Source organism: Balaenoptera musculus, chromosome 1 (assembly GCF_009873245.2).
Source record: "Balaenoptera musculus isolate JJ_BM4_2016_0621 chromosome 1, mBalMus1.pri.v3, whole genome shotgun sequence".
NCBI classification, from domain to species: Eukaryota; Metazoa; Chordata; class Mammalia; order Artiodactyla; family Balaenopteridae; genus Balaenoptera; species Balaenoptera musculus.
The window spans coordinates 179,143,667-179,170,127 of record NC_045785.1 but is presented as its reverse complement, the minus strand read 5'-3'; the positions used below and the strand labels follow the sequence as shown (position 1 = coordinate 179,170,127).

The 26,461-nt window shown below is 34.3% G+C and overlaps 1 protein-coding gene across 5 annotated transcripts in view; it reads left to right on the top strand.

The window, feature by feature from the left end:
* KCNT2 (potassium sodium-activated channel subfamily T member 2) overlaps positions 1-26,461 on the top strand; it is a 267,373-nt gene that overhangs the window by 220,740 nt on the left and 20,172 nt on the right. For 3 of the 5 annotated variants that reach the window (XM_036868239.1, XM_036868225.1, XM_036868258.1), the window contains 2 exons: positions 4,208-4,228; positions 20,129-20,429. In XM_036868239.1, the coding sequence (XP_036724134.1) occupies positions 4,208-4,228; positions 20,129-20,429 (322 nt within the window). The remainder of the gene's footprint in view (positions 1-4,207; positions 4,229-20,128; positions 20,430-26,461) is intronic. The other 2 variants (XM_036868249.1, XM_036868233.1) reach the window with 2 other exon arrangements.

The window sequence follows — 26,461 nt, the reverse complement described above, 5'->3', positions numbered from 1 at the left end:
CAAAATGTGGTATAGCCATACAATGGAGTACCATTTAGCAATAAAAAGAAACAAAATGCTTATATGTGCTGTGACTTGGATAAACCTCAAAAACATTATGTCAAGTGGGAGAATACAGACTCAAGAGACCACATATTGTATGATTCCAAGTATGTGAAATGTCAAAAAAGGTGAAAGGTATGCAGACAGAAAGTAGGTTAGTGATTGCCTAAGACAGGGGGAGGTGGAGGGAATGGAGAGTAACAGTTAATGAACATGATGGGACTTACTGGGGTGATGGAAATATTCTAAAAATTTTTTATGGTGTTGGTTGTACAACTTGGTAAATTTACTAAAATATCCTTGAATTTTACGCTTGAAGTGGGTGAATCATAGGATATGTCAAATATGTATTAGGGAAGTTCTATATTGAAAAGCTATAATTAATATTATTAGAAAGATAAGATATTGTAAGGATAAAAGATGAATAGGAAGCTGTATTTTTAAAGGAACATTTAGAATAAAAAGGAACTCTTGGGGATTGGTAGTACATGAGCAGAAGTGAAAAAGTTTGTACCATAAAACTGAGAAAACCACCAAGAAACTAGAGCAAAAATTCAGACATGGAAAATAGTAAAGAAAAGATAAAATTAGAGAACTAGTCCAGGAGGTCTAAGAGTCTAAGATCTGAATTTTAAGACTTCCCTAAAGAGGAAATGAAACAAATTGAAGAAATATCAGTTTAATAACTTAATAATAATCCTAGAACAGAACATGTTCCAAATGGGAAGGGTCACCAGAGGCCCACCACAGTGAATAAAATAGGCTCACACTAAGGCACAGTATCATAAAATTTCAGAACACTGAAGGAAAAGAGAAGATCTTAAAAGAGATGGGAGAGAAAACCAAAGGGTAGGTCACATTCAAAGTATTTCTTTGAATTTCTCAACCAGCAACACTACAAGCCAAAAGACAATGGAACAATGCCCTCGAGATTTTGAGGGAATATTATTTCCAAACTAGAATTCCATATTCAGACAAAACTACCAAACTTGTGTTAGGGTAGGATTAATTATATTTCAACATTTTCTCCAAACATATGCTCCCATGCCTGCTTTCTAAGGAAATTACTTCCACCAAAATGAATGAGTAAACTGAGGAAGTAATCATGTATGCAAAGAAGCCAGACATTTTATGGAAACCTGGCAACAAGTATGAGGCCAAGGCAAAAGTCAGGAAGGTGATGAAAGGACCACCAGGCAAGAAGTGCAACCTGGAGCAGGTCAGAAAGCTTCAGAAAATTTTTCTTCTGGAAAATGAAAGCCGTAGGATACACGATGCATCTCACTGTCTTAAGGAAAGATTAGACAATTGCCAAAGAGTTCAGGATGGATTACCAAGTACAAATCTAACGAAGCAATTAATAAAATTAATTATTTAACTCTAGGAATACAATATCACCACCACCAACATCAAAAAATTATGCAGGCAATGAATAGTAACCACATTTCCCATGTATTTCACCTGTAAATTGTAGCCATAATATGCCCTGAATTTTGATCTAACCAAAATTACACTTCAACCATTTTGAAATGATGGGATATAGCAATGGTGGGTGGAAAAGATAGTTACTCTCTCTTCCAGAGTGAGAAGTCAATAGATATAAGTAGAAACTGACAAAAAAATTAAGAAATGACAGTCAAACATGTTATATAGAGACACAAAGATAAGGACCTACATGTCTAGCTAAAAGAGGTAAAAGTAGCTGGGTCCTATGAGAGGAAAATAAAAGAGATCATGGTGCGAGCTGCTATTTTTCAAAACAAACCATAACATTTTCTGACTATTTAAACTATGTATGTATAACTAATAAAAACAACTAATAAATTTCTAGCTGTAAAATTTCATTTTCAGACTCACTCATTGATCGTTTCTTCAGTTTATGCTTTTAAATATTCAATTCTATTCAAAATATATGAAATATTTTAAATTTAATGTCAACATTTCATATAAGAATGTAGGAGGGATAAACTAATATAAAAAATCTAGGTCTTGCTTCCTTGTTTTTTCATGGAGTTGAAAAAAATACATTTTAAAGGCAGATGCAGGTTTTCATGCCACATCATTTCCTAATCTGACTTCAGTATCTTCCCGTATTTGGTGTATAGAGAAAAAAGTTAAATTATGTCACTGCTTTGGCTGTGGGAGGAGGGGAAGCACCAAATCCTTTTCCAGATGTCTTTGCAAAGACATGTGCTGATAAAAAATACACATAGTTAAAATCATGAAATTTATAAAAGCCCTGGCACACTTATCAGTTTTTTCCTTGTGGGCTATAAATTGGTGGAAGGGGGATTCATACAAAGACAAACATACAGTGGGAGTGTGTACAGGGACTGGAAAATCAGTCCGTGGAGAGTCGGGTACAGCTGGATCAGCCCCTTTTCACCTAATTGTACAACACCAAGCCGGAATAGACCACTCTCTACATGTCTTTTTCAGGGAATTTTTACAAATACCATAGTCTCCTGGTTCCAAAAATAAATAGAGGATCAACAAGGACTCGTGCTTCTCTTGGGGACAAAGGAGAACAGTATTTCTGTCCACAATATTTTCTCCATAATTCTCAAATTCAAAAAGCTTACTAAACTGATTTGGTGGCAAAACCTCACTTTTAACTGTTCTGAGATTTTTCATAATACTTACTTATTCCCCTTAAAATGAATATTCATGTTTTTCATTACAGAAGTGTTTTTATTATAAAATGCTACCCAAGACCCTCCAAAGGTATTACCTACTATTCAGTATATGATACTTTCCAAAATCTGAAAACTTCTGAATTAAAAAAAAATATTTATTCTCATTTTTTGGTAAGAAAATGTGAAACTGTATTTGCCTTCAGTTTTCCAGTGTACTGAAAATCACATTTTCTTGAAATGAACTATGACCAGTGAAAATTTTACTAGATATTAGAAAGAGATCATTTTAAAGCATATTAAAATACCAACATCTTTACAGTATAACCAATAAATTTGTGGAATATGTTACTCTGTTGTTCACCTTCATCGTCAATAAATCCTGTATTTTTTAAAAATGTGCATAGGTAATAGTTAACCATCTACCAACCATTAACTTTTTACAATTAAATTGGATGCACGTATCTTCGAATTATGGGTTTCTCCAGATGTATGCCCAGGAGTGGGATTGCTGGGTCATATGGTAGCTCTATTTTTAGTTTTTAAGGAACCTCCATACTGTTCTCCATAGTGGCTGTATCAATTTACATTCCCACCAACAGTAAGGGAGGGTTCCCTTAAATTGGAAAGTAATATGTTAAATATATTATTAAAATTAAAGTTTTCATTTTATAAAATCACATTAATACAATGATTTTAGTAAGGATTTAGATAAAATAGTTTTGAAACTCGAGCTGCCCATTCTCTGCATTTAGTCACTCACTCATTGGGCCAAGTGTTAAGAATCTGCAGACAAATAATTTCAAGGAGCCTATATTCATATATTTATTATGCATTTTTAATATTTGTAACAATAGTGAGAATGTTAGATAATGGGCTAGACTTGAGTTATATTACACCAAAGAATATAATTGAAAATTTCACTTCTACCTTTTGAGGAATGAAGATATTATTCCTCAGAACTGAAGAACAAGATAGCATGATTTTTATAACCCCTAAATATTTAGGGTTTATATGTTGACTGGGCAGATCAATTTTTAGCCTCTATAGCCTATGTGAAAACTAAGACTATTTCTATAAAGTTACTTAAATGTATACAAAGAGATGAAAAAACAATCTTATTATAAGGTCTAAAATTTTTTAAATAGTAAAGCTATTAATACCAATAGTGATTATTGAATATCAATGATTATGTCAGTATCCTCTCATGAATATAGCACTTTCATAAGCTCTTATCAATTGTTTTATTTTCTATTAGCACCACATTAACTTTCTATCAAATCTTAGAAAGACGATTTTGGAAAAAAAAATTCTAACAAGAACAAGTTTCTAGCAACTTTTTAAAATATTAGCTTATTCTTTACCTAATTTTATTCAAAAGTGCTATGATAAATAATCAAACACATAATTAGATGATGTGTTCTGTGGTATCTGTCATATACTGTCCTGTTGCTGATTCGTTTGTGTATGTATTGTTTAGTCATTGTTTAAACTGTATTTTGTGTGTTTCTTTTTCCCTCGCTTTGTGTCAGTGTCGAGAAATAGCATCACAAGTAAGTATTTTGTTTGTCTCCCTTTCCTCAAATTGTCTAATATATTAATTCAGTTATTAAATGAAAAGAATATTAAAGATTGAATTCAATATTTCAGATTTTAAAAGAAAACAAGTAAGCTGAAATACTTTTAAATGCTCTATTTTCAAGTTAGTGTATTTATATTTCCCTAATTTGATTCCAAATTTTACCTGTTTGTCTTCAAATTATGTTTATGTATTAATCCAATCACATATTTTACTGTGTGGTGTCATTACTAGCTAGTCACTTACTGGCTGTAGATGGTCCTCAAGGGAGGTGCCACCTTCAATGCAATCAGGTGGTACTGAAAGGGAATGGGGGTCTTGATATACAACATACCTTTAGTTCGCTTCTTATGTAGGCTGGACCCCCTAGAAATGGTTATGGGAACAATAGGACCTGTGATGGATTCCTCTGGGACACTTTTTAATGCTGAATTTATTCTTTAATAACTTTAATTTATTGTCATGAAGAAACCATCACTTTAATGTTTGATAATATTAACCTGTGATAATCATTGATTTACTACAATAAAAAAATTCTTAATAATACATTATGTATGTTTACATACACTTCTTATATTCCTGAAACCTTGATGTTATCTTCATGTGATTTGCATTTTTAATTTTATTTTCCATTTTCTTCATGTAAATCACGATAAATAATTGTCATTATGGCCTTAGTACTTAACACAAACTCCCAAGCATTAAATAGAATTAAAGAAACTATTACAAATATAAACATTTTCAACTTTAAAAATTGCATTTTGAATGTCAAAGCAGTGGTACCATTCAGCCCACTGGGAGAACACAGTCACAAGTGTAAAAGTTGTGTGCCAAAATTACCAACCAAAGGTATGAGTCTATTTTTGAGCTTGTTGAATTTTGGAGAGAAGTTCTATATTATCATAATACCCAACATTTTGACAGAGTGACTGTTGTTTTCTCTACATCAAAGATTTGAATCCATCTAATAAATGCAAATTCTGTTTATTAAATTATTTTGAACATCCTAAATTATTTAAGGTTTAATAAGCTCTAGCTTTATTATATTTTTAAATATTCTAATTTTGTTTTCCCATATATGTATTCCTTTGGAATTTACTAAATATTTACTAAGGAGGCTTCGCTTTGGGCTGTAAGAATAATGTTTTAGATGCTTTCCGACCTTTTTCACATGATGGTACATAGAAAATAGTAACGTTTGTTTAGCATGAAGCTGCTCAGGGCTTCCAGCTACCACCACAGGTGGTGCAAATTAAAGTTCTAGTTCAATGCAGAACACAGCTCTGGCACATGCAAGGTTTGGGGAGCTCGTCTTAGGGTTCTTACAGTTGCCTTATTAGAATATGTTTTATAATTCTTTGAGCTCAAATGAGATCAAACATATATTTCTAAAATTTTAAATTTGTACCAGCATTTGACCTGACCTGATTCACAAATAAAATTTAATTTTATTTGTAATGAACTGGCAGACATTATTTTAGAAAGTATTTTAGGAACATGTCACAAGCCAAGTTGCTTCACTTTGCCTCTCCTAAAGGCTTTCTAGGGCATGAGTCCAGACCTGGTCCACAGTGGTAGAAACACTAGTTAGTGGTCACACCATGTCCCAGTAAGAACAAAGTTTTCATTTGTTAAAAAACTTTATAGCTTCATGTTTGAAAGTAGAGTTAATTTTTTAAATGTAGGTTTTGGCTCTATTGTGGTTTTCCATGTTGATTCATATGTTCTTCACTTTTTATTCAGATGTCAAGCTTCACTATCTCCTCTTTTCTCTAACTTACCATTTCAGATGCAGAAAATCAAAGGTTTGGCTCATTTCTGACTTTTCGTAGCCAATTACAAGTTGACTCATAACTTTTTTCCTGATTGCGTTCTTTCTCATAGTTACTATTCTAGGTCTCAAAATCCTCCAGTCAATTCCCTATATAAATAAAGTGTCTTCCCTTTAATTTGCTGGGAAGTTTGAGTCTTCCAATATGAGTATCCTTCTCACAATGCTTTTTATGAAGAAAAAGCTCTAATTGTACTTTAGATGTGAAAATATGCTTATCCTTGTAATTCCAGTTTTTTCTTATACAATTTCCGTCCTTTCCACCTCTAGTTTTGTTTTGTCTTGTTTTGTTTTTTTCTCTCCCCCTTCAAATATGTTCAGGTTTCCCCAAATCTCAAGAAATTTTTCTCCTTTTTTTCTGCTTTTTCTTATTTTACTCTTGCTGTTAAGCTTTCAGAAGACTTCATGTATGCTGTCCATTCTATTACTTATCTCCCATTTTTTTCCCCCACTACTTTATCAGTACTGTTCTTCAATTATTAAAAATCTCTTTTAGCCAAATCATTGGCATTTTAAATTAGTTGTAATTTGTTTAAGCTCTGTAGAACCTTGAACAGGGTTCATTATCTCTTACATCTTAAAATTCTCTTATCCTTAGTTTTCATATCATGAATTACTCCTATTTTCCCTGTTTTCCCTGGTTTATGTCTTTTTCCCCTTTTTTGCTGTTCAGTTTCTGCCTATAACAGCTCATTTTAGATGCTGCTACTGTGATCTTCCATCTGAAGGTTTGTCTAATCTCCTGTCTCGGGATTGGCTCTAGAACTCAGGACCCCAAGGAGAGGCAGCGATCACCTTCACCTCCTACCCTAGGATGGGGCTTCATCTTTAGATTCCAGAAAGTACTCCATTATCTACCTAAGGGTGGGCTAAACTTCACTGCAGGTCATCTCTCCCAGAGCATTAATCTCGATCCCTGAACAATGCTAAGCGCTTTCTTGTTTTATTTAATCTGCCCAGCAAGTTAATATGGCAGATGATATTATTCCCATTTGTAAATGAGCAGAGACTTAGACACATTAACTTGATAAAATAAAAACTTAGGAAGTAGCAGACCTGGACTTGAACTTTATCACTTTCTGACATCAGAGCCTGTTTTTTTAATCACTAGGTTTCGCTGTAGGAGCTTCTACCAATTTCTGGCCACCTCTCTCTTTTCCACCATCTGCTTTGAGATCCCAAAGTGCTTTGTTTGGGAATCAACGTGGGAATTGCCACTTGAACCAAAACTGGGGATTTACCAAAGCTGTGTGTATAGTCTTTCCTCTTTTCAACACACGGCTTTGTAGCACTCAATGTATCTTGTGGTTTCAATGATTACTTCGAGGTTGAGGGATGGCAAATTTTTGTTCTCTGCCCTCCCTCTTCTAACTCCTAAACATGAAGAACAAACTCATTATCTGCCAGATACTTCCTGTCTTATAATCTTCCCGAATTACAGATATTTACTGAGCACCACCAAGGTCCAGATGTTCTCATCTAGGTGCTTGGAATGAGTCAGTAAACATGCCAGGAAGATTTCTCAGAAAGTGGACATGAACATTTCATGCCTATTCTTGGATTTAATTACTTCTGGGTGGATTCACAACATCCAAATTCTCTTCCCTTCAGTGTCTTGCGTAATACACACAGATTAATGATGCCTAATGGTGGATGTTTGGTGCCTGTCATACCAAGTCAATTGCTTGTTGCCAAATTTTAAGTTCCTATATTCTAGCCATTCTTTATTCTCCTCTGTCCCTGTTCCTGGGAAGATTCATTTATTCATTTATTTTGTCTGACCATAAAAGCACTAGACTTGGAACAAGATAATCTATGTTTAAAAGTTGGCTCCTGCTTTTACTAGCTGTGTGTGAACTTGGGCTGTTCTCAACACATAGCAGAGTGGAGGTTGTAGGGAGATTTATTATTATCACTTCATCAGTTAGAAAAAAGGCAGAAATGTGTTAAGTGAATCATTCATAGTTAATGGCAAACAATTCTGTGCCAGGGTACATAGAGTAACATAGATCTTATCTCATCATTTTTCACTGGTTCTTCATTTTTGAGTGGATAACACTGCTTCAGAAAATGTCTGTGTCAATACACTTAAATTTATAAATGAAATAATAGTAAGTATTCCTGTGATTTGGATAAATACCTTGTAATATTATCAAAAATAGATATATTCACTAACCTCAAGGGCATTCATACACTCACACACAGGCACACACACATACACACACACCATGGGTCTCAGCTCACCTGTAATTTTCTTTCACTTTTCTCTTATAAAAATTTGACTCGAATATTTTTAGTCCATTTTATTATTCTTTTTTATAATATTTCCCAGCTCTACTAATTCTTATCTTATTTTCAACGCCAGGAAAGCATTTCTTATGTGCATTATTTACGTACTTTAACTTAAGACTCTCACTGGCACGGGACTTCTCTGGCGGTCCGGAGGTTAAGACTCTGAGCTTCCACTGCAGGGGGGGGGTGGTGTGGGTTCCATCCCTGGTTGGGGAGCTAAGATCCTGCATGCTGTGTGGCTTGGGGGAGGGGGGAAGAGAAAAAAGAGTCTCCCTGGCACACTTATTAGCAAGAAGCTATTTAAATGCATCCAATCTATGTGTTTTATTTTAACTACATAGTCATGGCTTTCTGTTCACTTAATATCTTAAACTGCACGACATCATTCTTTCACTTTACCCTGCCACAGGAAGTAAAGTAAGCCTTCAGTCACAACTTCTTGTTGCATGGGTGCTGGAGTCTACAAAATCAGAACTGAATTGAAAGTTATAAGGTTGATCTAAGCCATCTAGGTCTTAATAAGGGAGTGATGATCGTCCAGCAACAGTATACTTGGATCAATAATACCGTTTTATATAGATTCTTTACATAAGAATATAAATATTCATATCTACCAAGTCTTATACCATTGACTCTCTTCCTTAGTTAAGACATTACATATATCATAGAAATTTTCTTTCCACAGTCTCATTTATTCATAACTGTTATATGCTTTAGGGTGGTTCTCAAATGCTGAAAAAGAGAAGAGGACTGTGTGTGTGTGTGTGCGTGTGTGTGTGTGTGTGTGTGTGTGTGTAAAATGTTTGGGTATGGTGGAATTGATGCTATACTCATATTGAAATCGCTATAATAGTTTTTTTTAACTTTATACGCTTAGGTGTTTTCTTCTGTACTGTAAGATTCCGGAGGTGATAGAATGATAGCCCCCTTCACCTACCCTACAGTATGTAGGGTCTACACACACACATATACATGTGGTTGAAACCATTGCTTTAGGCTATGTATTCCTGTAATTCTAGAAACTTCTAGAAAATGATGAGTGAGAATTGTACTGTGAAGATGACAGAGCTGGCAATGAAACTATGATTCTGATCATGTAAACTATCTGAATGCCTTTCTTGCTGTGTTGAACCTGTGTGCTTAATAAGTACTCTTCCATTTATTGATTTTTTGTTTATAAGTCAAATTTGGAGTTGAAAGCTATTCAGGTGTATAAGAAAATTCTCTACACACACATATATAAGTAAGTACAATACATAAAAACCAAAACATATGTACCCCAAAAGGACGTTTCATGTAGAAAGAAAATATGTTGACACATTTGGTTATTTCTAGATATAAAATGAATCATTTGGTTAAAGAAAACTGCTTTTTAGTTTTCTTAATGAACTAAAAGTTAATGAGGATGAAGTTAGTCTAGATTTGAGCCAGACTTTGATTCTAACCTACCAGACACATATCAACATGAAATACAACAGTCAATATTAAATAACCATTAGAAGAGTGAAGAAATGCCTTGAGACCTACAAAAAAGGTAGTTACAAAATGTACAGTAATGATAATTTTGATGCTGATAATATTATTACTTCACCTTAAAAATACATTATTTTGAGGAGAAAATAAATGTTGTAGCTTCAGAAAAGATAAAAACATTCCACTGTTGCACAGTGAAAGAAGGTCACCTGAGTTCATAAGAAAAACAATGAAAGAAAGTAGTGCTGCCGCATTGATAGAGCTATATGATATAGAAACATGACATAATTAAGGCAATTTCATTAAATACTTAAAATGTATTTCTGAACACCACAACTCAAAAAAGCAATGAATATGTTAGACGTATTAACTATTAAATATTTCAAATTGCTATTTAGAAAATTCACTTCTCAAGATCACCAATAATTTCTATAACATACTTATATGAGTGGAAGATGCCTAACCTTTACTAAAAAAACTTCCATCATAGGGCAATGCTATGGTCCTAGATAAAGTAATGACCTTTTATAACTTTTCTTCCTCTTCCTCATGTCTCTGTAATGACAGGTATTATTTATGACATGTAAGTTAGAGCAGCGGTCCCCAACCTTGTTGGCACCAGGGACCGGTTTCATGGAAGACAGTTTTTCCACGGACGGGCGTGGTGGGGAGATGGTTCGGGCGGTGATGTGAGCGATGGGGAGGGGCAGATGCAGCTTCACGCTCACCTCCTGCTGTGAGGCCCGGTTCCTCAGACCGGTGACCCCTGTGTTAGAGGGAAGAAAAGCTGCAGTAGGAACTATTTGACAGTATTCATCACCCCTTCCATTCCATGAGAAATACATCTTCCTGGACTCCAAGATAATCCATTTTTCTACCTCCTCTTATATTCTTAATTTCTCACTTCTCTTCTACTTCATACTCTCCAACTGAGGATATTGAGGTATAAGATTTGAAATTAGGGAATTATCGATAAACCACATCTATCTTTTCATTATTGTATCCCACGTGCCTTGGACAGTGCCTTGCACAAGTGTTCAGTGTATGTTTCTTTTTTTTTTTTTAATTGACCCATCTTTTTCCCTTTATTTATTTATTTATTTATTTATTTATTTATTTATTTATTTATTTTATTTTTATGACTGTGTTGGGTCTTCGTTGCTGTGCCAGGGCTTTCTTTAGTTGCGGCAAGCGGGGGCCACTCTTCATCGCGGTGCGCGGGCCTCTCACTATCGCGGCCTCTCTTGTTGCGGAGCACAGGCTCCAGACGCGCAGGCTCAGTAGTTGTGGCTCACGGGCTTAGCTGCTCTGCGGCATGTGGGATCTTCCCAGACCAGGGCTCAAACTTGTGTCCCCTGCATTAGCAGGCAGATTCTCAACCACTGCGCCACCAGGGAAGCCCAAGTGTATGTTTCTTGAAATCAGACACAGATCTCCTTCTCAACATGGAGTCATCCTTTCAAATCTACTCAAATTTATATAATTTTCTTTGTACCACATCTGTCATAAATTGTGCCCTTAATTATCGTATTACCCTTAATTTTATGTAAATGTTTGTGGATACATGCCTTGTAATTGCTGCTCTGAAGGTGTGAGCATGAGACCAAGGAGGACAGTTTCTTGCACTGGAAGCCCATAGACAACTTAGCTGTTGTGAGCGGTTCAGAGTCTCCAGGAGGTCCTAGAGGAGGCCTCTGCAGTGAAGGAATCTGGGGGTAGAGGCAGAGGAGGGAAAGGTGAAACTAATGCAATTGTCTGTTGTATTGCTATTTGGAGAGAATTTAGAGTCTTTTCTTGTAATTGACCTCATTCAGTGTAGGCCAGTTTGTGAGTAGCACCATACATGAGCTTTAAAAAAAATGTAAATGAGAAATACGTTGTCTCCAGAACCCAAAGGCCTAAAAGTATTAGATTTGTCTTAATATTGTCGGTACTCACAGATCAATAATTATTTCTCGACAGTGTCAGAGATAGAGAACCCCTTGACTGAGCAAATAATGTCTAGAAATATTCCTAAGTTGAGGGGACCTTGTACTTTGTGTGAGACAGTGGCCCATCCCTGTTCATGAGCTCCTTTGTGAATGTTTCTGTGTCCTGAATGAGGGTGTCAAATGAATCTCCTTGCATGATAAGTCATCAATGTCATGACATACCTGTATTCCAGAGAAAGTTGGATGCAGTGTTGATCTTGCCCACGAAGCCTGTGTGTGATTGCAGGGCTGTTGAGGTGCCCCATGTATAGTTAAGTGGAGTACTCTGTCCCTTCGAAGGTGAAGGGAAACTGGCTGAGTCCATCAAAACAGGCACTGAACAAATCATATTAGTCAAATTTATGACTGCAAAGTATTTACCAGTTGCCAACTGAATAGATTCAGTAATTTCAACAATATTGGGCATGGCACCTTAATATGTGGGAGCGGGGCACTAAGGTTGGGACTGTCTACTGTGGGGCACCATTCATTCTTTCCAGGTTTAAGAACAGATTTAAGAACAGGTCAGTTTGGCTGTTAAATGGAGAAGCATTGGTGGTTATCATCTGTTCTCTAAATAGTTCTTATAATGGGTTTCAATCCTTGAAAGCTCTGTACAATCCTTGGAGATTTTATTAACTATATTGGGCAGACAGAAGGTTCATAGGGTCCCATTTTGTCCAACTGATTGTAAGCACCAAAAGTTTTATTTCATTTAATTTTAATTTATTACTCATTGGAAGAGTGTGCATGTCTACTAGGGGATGTTTTGGGGCCATAGGTGTTATGACCATGGGAAATTTAGGCAAGGCGATAGATAGCTCTAATGGTTAAGATGAGGCATACCTCTTTGTCCTCTATTTTATATTTGATAACTCCGCTAAGAGTGTACAGATTACCTAATTTTAGAGCAATCTCCATATTTAGAGTCTTTGTTTAAAAGTAGTGCGATCTTCAGTCATAACTATAATTTGAGCTCCAACTCAAAGAGAAAAGAAGGCCCTAAAGAAGCCCCAATCAGTACATCTCAGGAGATGTTAAAGTTAATTTGGAACCTATGTTGTAGAGGCACAAAGCCAATCAGCTCCCTTTTTTATTGTATTTTTCTTGGTCTTAATAAACTCTTTTGGTAAATTAAGAATTTTCTAGTTGGACTAATTGTGGACTTCTGTTGCAGTTGTTTATTTCCTCCTGTTTTGTTGCTGCTGTTGTCTCTGGTTGGTAGACACTCTGGGAGCTCTTTTCTACCCTGTTCATGTGTATTCGTCTCCTGCTCCAGAGTCTGAAGTCAGTATCTTCAGAGTTATGGGCCTCTATCGTTGCTTTGTCAGATTTTAAGGACCTGAGGCTTAACTCAGTTTTGAATTCACCCCTTGGCTGTGCCACAGGGACCTGTGGGTACTTCTCCTTATTGCTATGGGGATCAGCAACTCTATTGTTCCAGAAGCATAGGCAGCAGCAGCAGAAGCATTTTGTAGGGTCCGAATGAGCTGTATTCAGGATTGTGGATCTCAGCATGGCAACTACTCTTCCTTCACACAAGCAACCACGTAATCCAGCTGTAGGATGCTCAGGGTATCAGCATTTTCCCTGAATGCTCTATGCAATGCGGATTGATGCCTGCTTTAGACACACAAACACTGGTCACAGGATAAAGATAATTCTCTGAACTTAATGTCAGTCGTGCTCCTTACTGGAATCTAGGCACAAAATTCAATATGAAACACTCAGATAAGTCTGAGACATATGACACAGGACCACTTTAACAAGAGCCCCAATTCCATACTCTTGCCCTTAAATGCCAATTATTGAAACTTCTAACTTAGGTTGGTTAAATCCAAACAGAAGCATGGGAGGACTGAATAAATGCAACATAAAACTGCGTAGCTGGCAGTCGTGGCCTAGATACCCTGCCTCCTGTACCAATTGTTACAACTTTAAGAACCCTTTCTGACTCCCCAGGCTGTAACGTTAAATGCTTAGTGAGCCCAATAAATCCTGCCCGATCCAACTTTATGTTTCTTCCACCATTACACCATACCCTTAATATCCATTCCCAAACATGCTCCTCAGACTTTGGTCTGTAAAAATTAAAAAACTGAAGTAGTTCTTTTGGAGTGTAACTTCCTAAGCATGTGATAAAAAATAAAATGAGTAACATATATGCCAACTAACACCTACATATTTATAAACACTTTACAAGACTCCTAGTAAAAGAACGCAAACAACCAACTAAAATCAGGTCAAAATTATTTCTCAATTTGTTCTTCTGAACCGAGATGAATTAGTTAAATTTTAAGGGAAAACATCCACCATGTAGTTAGCAAGTTCATGATAATAGTATTCAAGATTCTAAACAAAGAAGAGAAAAGTAAGATTTAAAGCTTAAAGCACTAGGAAAGGCATTAGATAATTGAAACCCTTGTACACTAGCTGTTTCTGAATGACAGTTTTGAAGGCTCAAAGGAAAAAAATTAATGACCAATGTGAGAAATGATATCGAGATAATAAATTAGCCAAGTTTCAAATTTCACAGCAAAGAAAGCAGAGATTTAATTAAACACACATACAGCACACACACACACACGGAAAACCAAAGATGTGTGAATATATAACTTAATTGTACATTTAGAACAAACAAATAATCAAAAATGAGATTTAACTCATAAATAGAAAAGTAACTGACTAGGTTTGATTTTCTCTTACAGATAATAACAGAAAGATAGGTGTTACATATGAGAGAGAGAGAAAGAAAAGAAGGAGGGGGAGGGGAGGGGGAGGAGGAGGAAAAGATGTGGTCTGACCATAGTGGAAAATAAGTAACATAAATTTGTAGATTATTCAACATTATCTTTAGAGAATCTGAATTTTTTTTTCCCTTGGACATAAAATTAAACATTGACTTTTGAAGTTATTGGATTGAAATGGTGAGTTAATAGTTAATGGAGATTCTACCTACTACTAGTAAACCTTATATTCATAGAATAACAGATAAAATTGAAAGGTGCCTAAGAGAACCTGTAGATGAATTATCTTATTTTTAGATATGGATGAAGCCAAGAGATTGGAATAATGTTGATTATTCTATCAAATTATTAGCTTTAGAAAATCTATTATTTGAGCCTGAATTCTTGAGAAGTTATTTGGTTTTAGAATTTTGGTGAGATTTTTACTACTATTTTCTTGTAAGTTTTGTTTATTTTTGCTATGAAAACCAGGATAAGTATTATTATCACTATTTTTCAAGAAGCTCAGTTGATTTGCTCAAAGTCATGAAGCATTTACCTGATGTGATTAAAAATACAACTTAGCATTTGATTCCAAATACAGCATTTTTTAGACCATAATATTGTTTGTTGTTAATTATCTCTGTGATTCTGAAAATACATCTAAATACAATGTAACTAGTTATTTTATATCTCTTCTTAGACCACAGACTAAATGAACTTATTAAACTGAGTCTTTATTGAAAATGGAGAAATGTCTTTCTGTAGATTTTTACTGATAAAAAGAAATTTCCAGGGGACCCAGAGTTACTAGCCATGGTGCTTGTAGATTTAAATTTACATGATCTTTCAAATATTATTATAATTTAATCTATTTTAATGGAAAACATTTTATAGGAATTCTTTCATATAAGGTTCAACTAACATATCTCCAGTGATTTCATTTTCCTCAGCAACAGTTAAGAATGTCTTCGTACATAAATCAGCTAGCACAGTTTAAGTCTATTATAAAGGTTGTAAAACTATTCTTAAGGGAGCCACGAATCCAGATTACAAACACTTTCAAACTACTGGGTGAATTGATTTATTTTAAAATACCACTTTGTTCCACAGATGCTCAATAACCTATGACATGAATAACTGTTCAATAAAAAGCTGAGAGAAGTTGAATAGAGTCAGCTGTGTGTGTGTGTGTGTGCACATGTGAAGTGTGGGAAAGAATGTCTCATATATTTTATCAATCTGACACTTTCTACCTTTCTAAAAATTAAGGTAATTAAGCTGTTTTAAGCATAAGAAACATTTTCTTACTTTTCAGTTTTCCAGTCTTACTATTATGAAGATACACTTTTAGCTTTTTTCAACCATACTGTTTGATAAATATTTGGAAAATAATATAACTTAAAAAAAGATGAAGTTTTAAATGTATATAAAAATTGTTGTTGGAGTAGCCATATGAATTTTTCATTTCCTTATTGAACTATATAAATATGTTTCTAGAATCATTTCATGTACAATATGTGTCTTGGTCCATTTAGGCTGCTGTAACAAAACACCACAGGCTGGGTAATTTATAAACAACCAAAATCTATCTCTCACAGCTGTGGAGGCTAGAAGCCTAAGATCAGGGTGGCAGCACTGTCCAGTGAGGGTCCTCTTCTGTTCACAGACTTCTCCTTGCATCCTCACATGGTAGAAGGGGCCAGGAAGCAGTGTGGGATCTCCTTTATAAGGGCACTAATCCCACTGATGAGGGCTCCACCCTCATGACCTGACCTAATCACTTCCCAAAGGCCCCACCTACAAATACCCTTGGGAATTAGGATTTCAACATATGAATTTTGAGAGGACACAAACATTCAGATCAGACCATGGCAATATGCAAATATATTTTTTCATTCTCACAAACATTAGTGTTAAACCTTGGTTTTTCAAGTTAATAATTATGTTAGGCTTCTGACAATAAAAAAGTCAAGCCAGAGTTCTCCCATTATTCATAGAAATAGTGAAAAATAATTCATAGAAGCAGTACAGAATAATAAATCTCCCCTTTGACTTAAATACCTATTTTGTTTTTCAGATTTCACAAAACTTTAACTGAGGAAACTTCACCCCCAAGAATTTGATTATAGCACCTTGATTTCTTATGAAATATAGTCACTGGTAGAGAAACTGCACCAAAATATGCGTCATTCCTTTTTCATACTTATACTTCACTTTTATATAGCTCCTCATAATTATTTATTTTTCTTTTCTCCCTTTTATGGTATTTTCATATAAGATTATGAACCATAATATTTACTAATATTTACTGATCACTTGCTGAGATAGTCACTATATTATGCACTTTTCATGAGTCATCTTTTAGATTTGCTTGGAAAAACACTTTGAGCAAAGTAATAATATAATTATCATTTTTCAGATAGGGAACTGGGGATAATCTTTTAAGTTACGTAACCAGAATACAGAACTGGCAAGTGGTAGAACTTGTATTTAAACCCAGCTCTATCTGATGCCAGAATACTTGCTTTTAACCACTCTATAACCCTGACTCTACGTTCAGGAAAAGGTCCTACGATGAAGGCACGTTCGTGTATCCTAGCACTACTCTATTTCCAGTAGGTCATGATGTCATGTTAGGAACACAATAGAGTTACAACCAGGTGATGAAATGGCACCAGGAAAATATATTTATAAGTTGACCTTCTTTTAAAACACAGAGGCACACACATGTGTGCATACACACGTTCAGTACCCAGCAATAGAATAACTCAGTTTATTACCATTGTAACTGATATTATGGATCATCATTCTTACTAGGATATATTAATATTATTATTATGTGTGGAAGGTTACAGGTGACATGTTTTCTTTATATATTAATGTGTTATATGAATTTGCACAACATTTCTATGAGGTAGAAAATGGGCATCATTATTCTCATGTTACATAGTGGTTACACAGTTTATTCTAGGCACAGAGCTAGGAAATATCCAAAATATCAATCAAATTTGTGTATCTTAATGCAGAAAAATTCAAAGTACTTTTTATTATGTCATACTGGAAGGATGGGAGAAAGGCATACAAATTCCAAACATGTAGAGAACAATCTGTGTATTGTCAGTTTAGATTTCTTAAAATTGATCCCCAATTCCTTCTAATTCCCTTTTTCTTTAGTTAAACTGATATATAAAAAGAGATGTTACTTTTATTGAAATAATGATAAAAATGCCTTGTGAGTCCTATGGATTTTTTGTATAAATCATGATATTTCCCTAGGGAATTCAAAACAATGGTGAATAGGGGATCCAGTATTATTTAGCTAATATATACTTGATATAATTCCTGGTACACAGAACTAAGAGGAAGCATTCACAAAGACAAATATTATTGTATCCTCTACCTGGAAGAGAAGCGAATCTCCAATCTCTCCCTTAAAATATTTATTAACTTACGGTTCCATGACTTGAATTGTCAGTGACATTATATGGGCATAATATCTTGAGTATTTGGTCCAGCAAGATTACTATTTCCACATATTTGTAGGAATCAAACTATTACAGGGACTTATGACTAGAAAGATTACTTCAATAAACTTAATATTGTGATTCACGAATCTCTGCAAGCCAAGTATCTAAATATGAATGAACTAACATGTTTTCATTTTTGCCACAAAGTACACATAAACTGAAGTTACTGAACAAAGATTGATATTCTTTACTGATGGTAGATATTACTCAAGGGTTTATGTATTTTACTTTCAGAGAAGAGGATTTTCAGTATATTATCAACCAGGTAAAACTAGAGTAGGTTAAGACTTATAAAGGTATCCATTACTGCAAAACCATGGTATTAAATTTTTTAATACTTCCAACCTAAATTTCTATAGCTAAAATGAGGTTTCTATATTTTGGGTGAAATGTTCTCTTATCCCAATGGGATTAACATATACACACTACTATATATAAAATAGATAACCAACAAGGGCCTGCTGTATAGCACAGGGAACTATATTTAATATCTTGTAATAACCTATAAGGGAAAAGAATCTGAGAAATTATATGTATAGTATATATAATTTGTTAACCTTCATAGCTTCATGATAAGAGACTATTTCTCTCTTGTTTAGATTGAATTATTTATATATGTATATAACTAAATCACTGTGCTGTACACCTGAAACTATTGATAACACGACATTGTAAATTAACTATACTTTAATTTTTTTTAAAAAAGAAATAATTCAATCTAAAAAAGAGAGAAATAGTCTCTTATCATGAAGCTATGAAGGTTAAACAAATTGTTTTGATATCACTCTTCTACAGTGCTGTTTTGGAACAAATGTGAGTGAATATTTACATTTTTTATTGAATTTAAGTGTGAGACAATTGCATCGCTTGCCACTCGGAATTGTGTGTAAGGCATTGACTGAGCCTCCATAATTCATATTCACTTTTAAAGGATCTTGTTGGATCTGCCTCCTGACCTTGCTTAACTTGGTAATTTAAATTCTATTAGTTTGGAAGCCAGTGACACATGCATGTTGTAGCTGAAGCTCAAACTTCCATTCACAGACAGGAAACACAGCAGGATTCCTAAACATGGCTCTTATGCAGAATAAAATGCAGGAAGCTGTCCCTTTGCATGTGCATGCTTTAGAAAGTAGGGCTTTCTGCTTTGAACCGTGTTGCAGTTCATATGACTTCCTGGTATGAAAAGCAACAATTTTGAAACAGGAAACTTTCCTATAATCAAAGGAAAGCTTCTTACTTTAAAATCAGATTTAGTAGTAAAAGAGTAGATCAAAATAGAATTTATGAATATGTTCATTGTTTTCCCCTCCTATGGAGAATAGCCTGATTTAAGTTTTATTTGTGATTCTAGAATACATTTGTGAAATACTAATATTTACAACACATTTTCACTTAGAACACTGAGAACAGTTCCTGAAATATATTGTAATATTTCCATCAGAAAACATTTTATGTGGTGAATAATTAATGCATGAATTAAATAAAATGTACTTTTTGTTTTCCTCTGGGTCATATGAGCAAATAAAAAAATTCACATTTTATAAAGTTCAGACCAATGCCTTCTTTGGAAAGAGCAATAATTTTAAAACCTTAAAAAATATTATTAATTCCAAAAATAAAACAACTTTTATAATCCTTATTTAAATTTCATGTGAAATACTAGGAGCAAATTGAGAAAAGTCCGTTACATTGACTTTATTTGAATAAAGTTATAAAATATCTAGTTCTTTTGCTTGTGGTTTCAAACAACTCTATGCTAGTAGTCATTTGATAAGATAACTCTGATACATAAAAAATTAAATTCTTTTTATAAAGAAACATATTGGAGGATGCAAGGATATTTTATCTGGTTCAAATATAAGTTCAAAAAACATATTTTCTAATTTTTTAGTAGCAGAAAATTAGTATCAATGATTATGATTTTGCTCTTTCTGTAAAAACTCTCATGAGATATATAATTATATTAAGATACTAGCAAAAAATAAGAATATAACTCCAGGCTACATGATTCCTAAAATATCTAATTACCAATATGCATTTCTTTTAAAGTCTCAAATATCCATCAGTGTGGAAGAGTGGGAAGACACCAAAGACGCCAAAGAGCAAGGTCACCACCGAAGTAACCACCGCAACTCAACATCCAGTGACCAGTCTGACCATCCCCTGCTAAGGAGGAAGAGCATGCAGTGGGCCCGAAGACTGAGCAGAAAAGGTCCCAAACACTCCGGTAAAACAGCTGAGAAAATAACCCAGCAGCGCCTGAACCTCTACAGGAGGTCAGAAAGACAAGAGCTTGCTGAACTTGTGAAAAATAGAATGAAACACTTGGGTCTTTCTACAGTGGGATATGGTATGCTCCTTACAAGTATTGTATGATGTGGACTTGTGATTTCTTGCAGCTAGTTGTAACAGAGCTGGCTCTAATTTAGTAACTTAAGAATCACATTTTTGTTTCACAGGTCAATTTGAAGGGACTAGTAACACATGTCTAATCTCCTAGAGACAATTATAACAATGATATTAAAAAGAGAGCCCTAAAATTTTTAAGTATTTGCTCAGGTCTCTAGACACTGTGCTGAACCCATTACAAGAATTATCTTAATTTTAATTTTCACAAAAAATCTTCCATTTTAGAGATAAGGAAACTAAGTCAAGTAACTTGCTAATTAGCTTGTTAATAGCCTGACTGAGATTTGTATCCCGGTCTGTCTGGCTCCAAAGTCTGTTTTACACACAAACACACACACACACAAACCACATTTTATTTTAGGGCCTGGGATAAAATAAATGTGTGACATTGACAAGTAACTAAATGGACGAGCCACAGATGAACCAAAATGTTTTTATAAAATTTGTTCAGTTTGTTGTGATCCAGAAACAAAGAATCTTCAAAACCTTTAATCTGAAGCTCAAATAGTGCTTGATCTCATACAGTGCAGATATGTCCCAATGATTGCTATGCTCTTATGTTGATATGTGATTGTAATATAGATACATTGCACATAGCACAGCTTAAATAAATAATGCAAAGACAATTTTAAAATATGTCATTTATCACTATAAGAATTTTATTTAAAGGAAATTTAGTCAACATATGAGAAAATCAAATAATAAATAAGGTATTTTATTTTGTTATATATATATACATAACTTGGGTAAATCAGGAGCTAAGATGTCAGTATCATGTAGGTTTTAAGGATAACATAGAATAAATGCCATATTTGCCCCCATCTCATCTTTATTATTAAAGTCTCAACTTGAAACAGTATACATAGGGAGAAATGTTAATCATTGAATTGGATGGAGTTTAAAAGAAGTTACCTGTGTTTCTTTGAACAAGAAAAGGAAGCATATTTACTGAGTACCTAATCTATGCCAGGAATTGTGTTAGGTGCTTTATGTATATTTTCTTATTACTCCTTATAAACACTGATTAGATGTGTGTCCCATTCTGCCCTTCAAGAAGTTGAAGTTCAAGAGGTAAAAGATCTTGCTCGAGGACATAAAGTTGAAATATGTTGAAGTCAGGATTCCATAGGTACTTGAAATTCATAATGATATTTCACTTACTTAAAATGTAGTACAGACTCATTCATGACCAATAATTTTAATATAAGCATGAAAGGTCTTATATTGAGGTAAATTAAAAGAAAAAATCTTAATTTAAAAATTATATTAGGAGCTCTTTGCCAATTTAATGACATTAAGTATGATTGTACTTCTTACAGTCCTATAATTACATGTACTTTTTCTAGTTATTATTCAGGTATTTTTTTTCTTTTTTTTAAAGTTCTAGTAAGTGATTATCCATCCAAGTTCCAGCTGTGTTTCATGAACATTATAACCCCAGGCTGGTCCTGAAGGCAGTGTGGCAAATAATAGTTTGACTCTGAGAGACACAAGATGCATGAACTGACTGCATGGGAGAATCATCAGGGAAGCATATTATGTTATTGCTAATAAAACTTCTATCAGTTACCTTGCATTTAGCCATTCTCTCTTTTTATTTTTAAGTAAATTTATTAATTTAATTCTCATGCTAATTCTTACAGGAAGGAAGAACAGATACTGTCCACCTTCTTTTCTCTTGTCTTTCCTTCTTTCTCTCTCCATCCATTCTATCCATCTATCTATCCATAGATCCATCAATCCATTCTAAGTCCTGTATTGGGACCCCCTAATAACATAGTGATTATGAAAACAGGATTTGGAATCTAATGCATCATGGCCCTCTGAACGTCTCCATTTATTACTAACTCACAATAATTCATCCATTCAACAGATATTATTAGGTTGCCTTCTTAGTGTCAGGCACTGTTCCAGGCACTCGGAATAGACCAATGACCTATTCAGACAAGACCTCTGCATTTATGGAATTTATGTTCTAGTGTCAGCCGGTAGATTTGTTTGTTTGTTATTATTTAACTTCTCAAGGCCATTTTCTGATTTGTGGAATAGAAATAATAATACCTATGTTGTAGGTTTTGTTGTGAAGGACAAATGGGATAATGAATAATACTGTGCTTAGCCCAGAACTGGCATTCAGCTAATCCCACAGATCTACTGTGTATCTGTCTAAGTACTGTGTGTCTGTCTGTGCTTTATACATTAAAAAAGTAATTTTTTTTGCCCACCTCAAAAAACAAACAAACCAACACATTTTGCACCCTTGGGGGCAATGTTGTCTTCAAGCAGAATACATGCTATGAGACAATTATTGTTTTACATGTTTGCCTTTCTTTTTTCTTTTTTTGGGAAAAAGGAAATGTCTTACTCATTCTTTAATCTTTGTATCCCTAAACCAATTACACATTTCCTGACACATAGGAACCCAGTAGCTGCATGTTGATTGCATGAACAAATGGAGTGCTTACAGATGAGAAAACAGGGTCTCAAATATAAACGATTTACTTGGGTCTCCCAACCTAGTATACACTCAAGTCAGTCCTTTAACTTGTGGCTTTTGACTCCATATATTTTTGTGTATCCACTGGACCACTTATTTTTCCTACATTAGTGTCAATATTTTGTAGTGCTTTACAGATTTGAAATATTTTTAAGTGCTTTATACACAATGCATGATGATTGATTTAATCACGAGTCATAATCTGATTTTTCTTGAGTAGGTGTCACCTGATTCAAGAGAATGACTAGATTTCTTTTGACCTATTGGATATGAGACAGAAAGGAGAGAAAAGGGAAAGTCAAAAGATGACTTTTGAGGGCTCTAGCTGGAGCAAGTAAGTGCATGGTGGTGACATTCACTGAGCTTAGAAGAAGGGGAATACTTTGGGGGAGAAGATAATACATTTAATTTGGGTGCCTGGAAGATTTTAAATGGATAATGATACATAAGAGGCTAGATTTCTGCTGTCTGGTGCTCAAGAAGAACAAATGAGATGTGTATATAGACTTGGGAGTCATCAGCCTATAGATTTTAAGTAAGGTCATAGAAGTAGATGGAATAACCCCAGGTGAAGGACTACTAGAGAACTCTAGAAAATACTTTTCTGGAATGTTAAGGGAAGAAGTATTTTCTTTATAAAACAAGAGGCTGAAGTGTCTAGAACTGAATTACCCAAAAGATGTGTCATAGTACAATAATATGCCATCAGTTGGTTACATGTTTTATTGTTACATCGATTCTTTATACCTTTCAAAGGCCAGGTGGGGCCTGGGTTGGTCAGAAGTTGGTCACTTGTAGTCATAAGTAGGTTTGTCTGCTACCCCAATGTAATATAAAGTTGTATGTCCTATGTGTTTTATGATATGAAAAAAATGTTGACATTTTGCAGTAGAGAAATGGGAGGGAATGATTAATAGTGCAGAAAGTATAGTGATAGTTCATTGCTGACCTTGGTGAGGATAGTATCAGTTGGATAGCATGTATGAAAGCCAGATTTGAGTAGCTTGAGGATGAATTAAGATCTAGATATAGTGGATTTCATATATTAGGGACCTCAAGATATTGAAAATTTAGTCTTCTGTCTTATTGCTCCATGATCTATTGTTTCCATTGCCAAAGTCATATCATGGTTCAAGACGTATGTTGAAATTCCATCCAGGAGGAAGGAGGCAGAGACCAGAGAAGAAAGGGTTGTCTCCTCAATTAAAAGATATTACCAAGTAGTTGCGTACACCATTTCCACTATGTCCCATTGGCAAGCAAGTATGTTTCATTTTCAGTGGCCTAAATCTAATATTTAAGAAGACAAGGCAAATGTCTTCTGAGAGACAACTATTCTCTGACTCAGTGGATGTTTTTTAAGAAATTTCATTGTGAAGGAGAGGTGAGAAATCTGGAAGAATCTGGATGAGAAAGTGGAGAGGGAAGAGGGATTACTTTTTCTTTTTTTTTTTTTTTTAGGGTCAGAGAGGTAAGAGCATGTTTAAATAAGATTAAGCCACCAGTGGAGAAGTTGAAAGAAAATACAGGATAGAGATCACAGTTGGAGCCCTTGCTTAGATACTTGGAAGTGAGGAAAAGTTGACTGTTTTAAAATGCATAAACAGGTAGGTATTTTGACAGGAAGTTGAGTAATATTTCACATGATAGTAAGAGGTATAATCATCTGTTGAGAATGATGGCAAGAGTGGAAGGGTGAGTGTTTTAAAAATACGCCAGAATGTTTGCAGCTTCAGAGGAAAAGGTGTCCTTTCTGTGCGAGACTAACCTTTCTGTCTTATTCTTGATTTAAAAAAAAAGTAATATAGAAAATTTCAAGCATGAATAAATGTAGAAAGAAAAATATAACGAACCCACGTATACTCATTTTTCTGCTTCAACAATTATGAACTCATGGCCTATTTTCTTCCATGTATATGCCCACCAATTTCCTTCACGTCTCATTAATTTCGGGTAAATTTCAGGCCTCATATATTTCAGTAGATACCTCTATCATTTAAGTACTAGTTTAAAAAATATAGCCAGCTACCATTTTCACACTTAAAAATAATTTTAATATCATCGAGTATTCACTTGTTCAAATTTCCAGTGACCTCAAAAATGTCATAATTTTTTTAGACTTATTTAAATCAGGATTAATGAAGGTCTGTGCATGGAGATGGCTGACAAGTTTGTTAAATCATTTTTAATTTCCCTCATTTTGTATTTTTCCTACTGCAATCTATTTCTTGAAGAAACTCACTTTCTGTCCTTTGGTTTCCTAGACTCTGAATTTCCACTCTAAATTGGCCCATTCTATTCCCTGCCTTTTCTTTTTTTAACCATTTTTTGTTATTATTATGAACTCCTAGATTTAAATATATTTTATATGTTTTAATCCATATGTTATTAGATTATTCATCATGTTGTTCTAAATTTGGCCAGTGGGAGCTTCTTCAAATAGCCTCCTGGGTCCTTTTGTCATGACATCAACCGTCTGTGATCGAATTCCCTTGCTCTCTGTAGGACTAAATGCTCCCCACATAAAATAAGCCATCCCTGCAACGATCCTGTCTCTTTTAGTGGGAAATGGTATTTCAAGATTAAACCAAGTTTCAGAGATGTTCATTTGTACTGTGTTTGTCACTTTTTCTGAGTTTTTCAGTCGAGAGCTAAAAGATTAGGTAGGTAGATGGTACATAGATAGATAGATAGACAGGTGATAGATAGATAGATAGATGATAGATAGATAGGTAAACTATTTCACCAGTTCATATGGATACTTACAATTAAAATGCAGGCTATAGGGATTTTATTTAACTTTTTCTGTCCTGTATCTGTACTTTCTTTTTCCTACACCTAGATTACTGCTTGTCAATAACAATAGAAATGATAGAATTATAAAAAATCATATTGTATTTTTCACAATATACATAAAACAGTCTCAGAATAATAATGTAATGCTAATATTAATACTATAATTGCTAAAAATGCATTTTTTATGCATTCTTTACTTTATAGACTAGCCCAATAGGGATGTTTAGTAAAATTATTCTAAGTCTTGGAAAAGTTCTTCTTGATGTGGTTATACTATCAATTGGATATAAATTTAGACTCATTTCTGTTTTCAGTGTTTAAGAATTGCTTTTTCTAAAATTTAATTTTGTTTTTTAGTTATGTAAACTATGTACACAGTCCAAAGAGAAATATTTAATACAAGTCATATTCAAAGAAATTTAACATCTGTCCCTGTCACTGCCACACAATCTCCTTCTCCTCCGTGAGTAACCTTTTTTAACTTTATGGTTTATCCTTCCATTTTTAATTATAAATTTAAAAATATATATGATAGCATCATATGTTCCTTTCTTTTTTTTCCCACATTGCTTCTTTCACTTAACAGTATATCCTGGAGATCACTGATTTAGTAGAATATAGAAATAGTTCTTATTTCTTTTTACAGCTGCCTAATGCTCCATTGTACAGATGTATCATAG